This window comes from Colletes latitarsis, chromosome 1 (genome assembly GCF_051014445.1).
Source record: "Colletes latitarsis isolate SP2378_abdomen chromosome 1, iyColLati1, whole genome shotgun sequence".
Taxonomy (NCBI): Eukaryota; Metazoa; Arthropoda; class Insecta; order Hymenoptera; family Colletidae; genus Colletes; species Colletes latitarsis.
Window position 1 is genome coordinate 46,909,826 of NC_135134.1, and position 5,330 is coordinate 46,915,155.

The 5,330-nt window shown below is 36.2% G+C and overlaps 1 protein-coding gene across 1 annotated transcript; it reads left to right on the plus strand.

Moving 5' to 3' along the window:
- The first annotated feature begins 2,644 nt into the window (after positions 1-2,644).
- LOC143340655 (chymotrypsin-2-like) lies at positions 2,645-4,950 on the plus strand. Its single transcript, XM_076762870.1, has 7 exons — positions 2,645-2,728; positions 2,807-2,868; positions 2,966-3,064; positions 3,150-3,287; positions 3,557-3,670; positions 3,814-3,963; positions 4,455-4,950. Exons 1-7 carry the CDS (start codon positions 2,677-2,679, stop codon positions 4,596-4,598), a joined length of 759 nt encoding a protein of 252 aa, XP_076618985.1. The 5' UTR covers positions 2,645-2,676; the 3' UTR covers positions 4,599-4,950.
- The last annotated feature ends 380 nt before the right edge of the window (positions 4,951-5,330 follow it).

The following is a 5,330-nucleotide window of genomic DNA, read 5'->3' on the forward strand; positions in this document are numbered from 1 at the left end:
TTTTATCCGCACTTTACAATTTATTCCCAAAATGTTTCCTATTAAACTTATTTTTTGACCCCAGATATTTATTATCAGAGTTCCTATCACCGGGAAATTTTAATAAATATCATAGAATGATTTGAAAGTTTTCAATTTCGCCGAAAAATTTGTCCACCTAGTCGAATTTTTTTCTCAAAAATGCATAGGATTTCGAGGGTATATGTATTCACCAAAAATGGTTATAATCGACCCCCGTAACTAAAAATAATTTTTTCGGAACGACTTGAAAATTTTTTTTTTCGCTGAAAAATTCGCGGGCATCAATCCCCTATCGATTTTCCTTAAAAATTCGTTTTTGATTTTTAATAAATTTGGTTGACGCCCTACAGAGAAAAGTTGTCTAATACTTTTTGTAGGTACCCATGAGCTCTACTTTCAGGCTAAATTTCAATGAGATACGTGCACTATTGTAGGAGTTATGGCTGTTCGAAAATTGAGCCACTTTTATGGAGTTTTTCGCATGTTACGGGGTCAAGGAGCAACTTTTCGAATATTTTTAGAATTTCTACATATTCTTCACTAAAATACGCGTTGATTGCTTTTTTAAATATTAAAATCGTCCAATCCGTTCAGAAGTTATGATGATTTAAACATACGCATAAAATTTCAGGGAAACGTATCAATGGTATGGTCAGACATGAAATTTTTGGTAATTAATTTTTTTCTCGAAAGTGCGTAGGATTTCGGGGGTATGTCTATTCACCAAAAATGCTTCTAATTGACCCCCGGAACTAAAAATAATTTTTCCAGAATGATTAAAAACTTTTCAATTTCACCGAAAAATTTTCCTACCAGTATGGAACTTCAAACATTAATAACTATTTAACGAAACCTCAATCAAGAAATTGATATTCTTGATTTTCGTCTTATTTTGGCCTCTAGAATCTCCCATTCAAATGTTTCCCAGGGGTGACCAAACACCCTGTATATAAAATAACTTCAAAGTTGTGAATAAACAAAACATGTTTTTGCTATGCAAGTGAGTATAAATATTGGCTTATTTTTTCATTATATATATATTTTATACATTCCTAAAATGTCGATCGTATTTTTATCCATTATTGAAGTGAAATTAATTACTTTTCATAATCGCACAGCAGTTTTCGTGCATCGTACACGCAACGCCTCCCAAACCTTTCCATTAAACAAGAACAGCTTTCCCAAGAGGACCAATTTCAATCCTTTTTGCCGGTTCGCTGCGTAGCCTCGGATCGCCTTAGGCGCCACAAATCGTTCAATCGTTATCGAGCCCCGCAGACGTTGCTACTTGGATTTCGATCCACTGAACTACGCGCAATTTTCCGGGCGTTCGATGATTTTGCCCGCTCGCTTTGTCCATCTTTTATTACAGTTCCGTAAGTACTACGTTTACGAGTCGTTTCCGTAAACGTAACCGTCGCGACAAAGGGATCGTTTCCGACGACGACGCGACGCGACGATCTCCCATCGATCACGGATCGACGTTACTTGGCTTCGACAGTCGATCCATCCACCAAACGCAAATTTGCATCTCTGGAGAGGTATTTGCAGAATAATTCCCTCTACAAAGTTCCTCTTTGAATTTAATTGCCTCGTTACGAACGCGTCAACGTCTCGTTTCCTTTTTTTTTTTTTTTATCAGCCGATATAATAATTTCCCATCGGAGCACGTAATCGATTAAACCGAGGCGAAGGTGTTGTGCACGCGCAAGTAATTTATTTCGTTCCTTTACTTTTTAACGACTGCCCGGGGTAAAAACGAAGGAAAAGGCCGCGGAAACGTGCTCCGACGGAGGAAACTCCGAACTCGTAAAGACCGTCCAAAGCTGCGTTCTATATGTACGGCGTGCACTTCGATACGTCGATCGTGTTAATAACGCGTTCGATAGATCCGTCAGAAAGAATGACAAGTACGATCTGGGCACGAAACGAACGTCAATCCGCATCGAAATGTTTGGTACACTGGATTACCTTTCGAGTTCGTTCGTATCTGTCGATTTTATGATAAATAATAACGAGTCGTGTCTTTCGATTGATAATTCTCAAACGGATATCGATAAAGTTTGATAGCGAATACGTTAAAAAATTAATAGTTTTCGATCGTCGTGTAAAGCGTAGTTTAACGGGTCTCTTAAAGATAAACTTGCAACAAGATGTCGGTAATCTGATAAAGCGATATTAGAACACTGAAAACTTTCTTGTACAACACCATTCCGCCTCGTTTGGCACTATGCCCGCTGATAAGGCTTCCACAATTGAGCGATAGCGAAACGATCATGTATTTCTCGTGTATCTTGACACCTTTCCGCTGGAACTTGGAATTATTCGAATATTCAAATTTTACAGATACGCGTTAACATTAAAGGTCGCTTGATATAATTTTTTTTAAATTAAAACTCTAAATGTTCAAAGTGCACGTTATAATTTACGTTCCTTTGCAGATGTAATTCTTAACTTCTTTACGTGCATATCATTTACTCTTTATTTTTATTATTTATAAAAATTTTATGCTCTCTGTGAGTTATCTTATCTTGTTCGATCACTATTTACTTATCTAATCTTCCTTGCAACCAGATTACGTATATAAATGCTGCAAATCAATTGTATTTCAACAGAGATATTATGATAATTCAGCAGCGACAACATCTTAACAACATGAAGGCGCTGATTGCTCTTTTCGCTACGACTATTCTTGTTCTGGCCAACGGTGAGTATAACAAATGTCCTCAACGATTAACATTCGCTTTACGAATATTCTAAATTGTTGTTATCGATATTATCACAGCTGGACCTGTGCCACAAATTATAGACGGAATAGTGGCGAAACCAGGTGAAATTCCTTACCAAGTAAGCTCGAAATATCCTCTCGTCTCCTAAGCAATAGTTTGTCGCGTTAGATTTCAATCTAGAGTGAAATTTCTAAACCAAAAACGTGTATTTTCAGATCTCTCTTCAACTGAGAAATAGCTCTAGACACTTTTGCGGTGGATCGATTTTAAATAAATACTACGTCATCACAGCTGCCCACTGTGTAGTAAGGCAAGTGAAATAAACCTGGTGGCTTTATGCTCTTCGATTAATATTAAAATTTGTTAAACGAAAATAAACACTAAATCGTTTGCAGCAAGCGACCAGAAGATATCAAAGTAGTTGCTGGCACGGTTAATTTGACGAGACCAGGATCAGAGTATCTTATCAACAAGTTTTATGTTCACGAAAAATACAATAGTTCGGACACGTGGGTGAACGACATTGCCCTGATCAAGGTACGATATACTTTTCATAGAAAATTGACAAGCACTATTTTTGTACAATTTTCTATTTAAAATCGTTATGTAATCACTGTTTTAAAGAACATTTTTATCTTTTCATCGCTGAAAGTTATGTTCCAATTTTAGGAACTCGTAATTCGTTAGTTAAAATTGCAATTTTAAATTGTTTAGAAATAACGATATCTTTCGCGATGAAAAATAAAAGCGTTTACAGTAGCTCGGAATATCGTTCACCGTAAATAATGATGTAAAATATTTCACAGGTGAAAACCCCGTTCGTAAAATCTGCTCTGATATCTTTCGTGCCCATGCCCGGTCGCAATGAAGTCGTTAAAACTAATGATCCAGCTATAGTCTCTGGATTCGGTTGGCTCTCGGTAAATGTTAAACTTTATTCGAGTTAAAACGATGCACTAAAATAGTTATTTAATGTCAAAAGTGTTTGCATCGACGATTCAAGTATCAACGAGTTCCCCTTAAAATTCTTACGCGAGAATTAATAAAAGACGTAATGTTGCAGTACCAAGCGGAAAGAACAAATCTTCTGCACTGGGTAAACATCACAATTGCCAGCCAAGATTACTGCAGGAACGTTTATGCTGGCTCGCAAAACATTTACAAGACGCATCTGTGTGCATACGACCCTAAAGCTGTAAGGGGACATTGCAAGGTAAGTTTCGTTATTAGAATTTTCAATTTAGTGACATTCCATCGACATACAATGGGCCAATTCCTTGTGTTGAACTTAATGAAAAATATAAAAAAACAATCTTTTAAATCGACGCTAAATTTTTCAAGAAAATCTACCTAGACGAGTATGTCTGACTATTACGTGTTAATTCTACTTGCATTGATGTTTGCAAATACTTCTGGGTAAGATGATAGGTAAAGTGTGTTAAAAATGTACTTTTAAGCGTATCGATCTTGTTATTTTGGTCTTAATTGGTTGAAAGTAATTGAAACATAAAATATCAAGTAGAAATCACGCGCAATGGTCAGACACGTTTGCCAAATCGTATGGAACAGACAAAATTTCGGGTTCAAATACTTTAATCGATATTTTCCATTTATTTGTGGCTGGTTATATCACTGGTCCACGCCCAGCTTGTATATACTGAATATACCTAGCTGATTTAAAACTGAAATGTGCATTCTATTTAGGGCGATTCTGGCGGCCCTTTGATGGTAAGAGGAAAACTGGCTGGTCTGGTATCCTGGTCGAAAAATTGTGCCAACGTGATATATCCTTCTGTGTACACGCGAGTCAGCTCTTACCTTGATTGGATTAAGAAATACGCAGTGTAATTAACGAAAATAACAACGATCGTTCCCACTTATAATTGTAAAAGATATCGCAATCTTCGAAAAATTCAAAGGACGAAAGATTTTATTGTAAAATGGAAGATAAGATATTTTCCAGCAGAAGCTTCGATAGGTTGGTACTCCTTTCTATTTCTGTTATCGGTGGAAGAATGCTCCGCGCGATTGGAATTGCAGACAAATTGAACTAGTCGATTGTATTTCGATTGAAAAACTGAAATGCTAACCGGTGTAAAGCTTCGAAACGATAGAATGTAACCATTCGACTGACAGTTTTTTACGTACGAAGATCGTTCAACAATAATTCTGCGCGATCGTTCGACCGAAAAATTACAAAATACTTGTTTCACGCGTTTCTCTAACACATTATACACGATACATCAATTCCATAAAAAAAAAATAAACGAATTAATTATATACATTAGAATGTTTTAAATTATTACAAAAATACGTGCTCGACGTAAATAATATTACTCTTAACTCAAAGTAAACCGAGGAACGCAGTTATCCTCAAACTAAAAATTTCAGATTTATTTATAGTCAGAGTAGAAACACTTTCAAAGGTAGAAATGCTCTTTGAAATAAAATTTTACCTGGTAAACCATACTAGAAGAAATTTATGACCCTTTTGATCTCATCCCTTCAAAAGTTCACTGACTTCTGCAAGTAAGGTAAATATAGTACGCAGTTGGCGGACATTGATTGCTCTTGGACCGT

What these genes read in the sequence shown, in the direction of transcription:
- LOC143340655 (XM_076762870.1), top strand. Translation starts at nt 2,677, where the DNA reads ATGAAGGCGCTGATTGCTCTTTTCGCTACGACTATTCTTGTTCTGGCC. An exon ending in CCCACTGTGTAGTAAGGCAA is followed by an intron (nt 3,065 to 3,149) that starts GTGAAATAAACC and finishes GTTTGCAGCAAG; the next exon opens with CGACCAGAAGATATCAAAGT. An exon ending in ACGACATTGCCCTGATCAAG is followed by an intron (nt 3,288 to 3,556) that starts GTACGATATACT and finishes AATATTTCACAG; the next exon opens with GTGAAAACCCCGTTCGTAAA.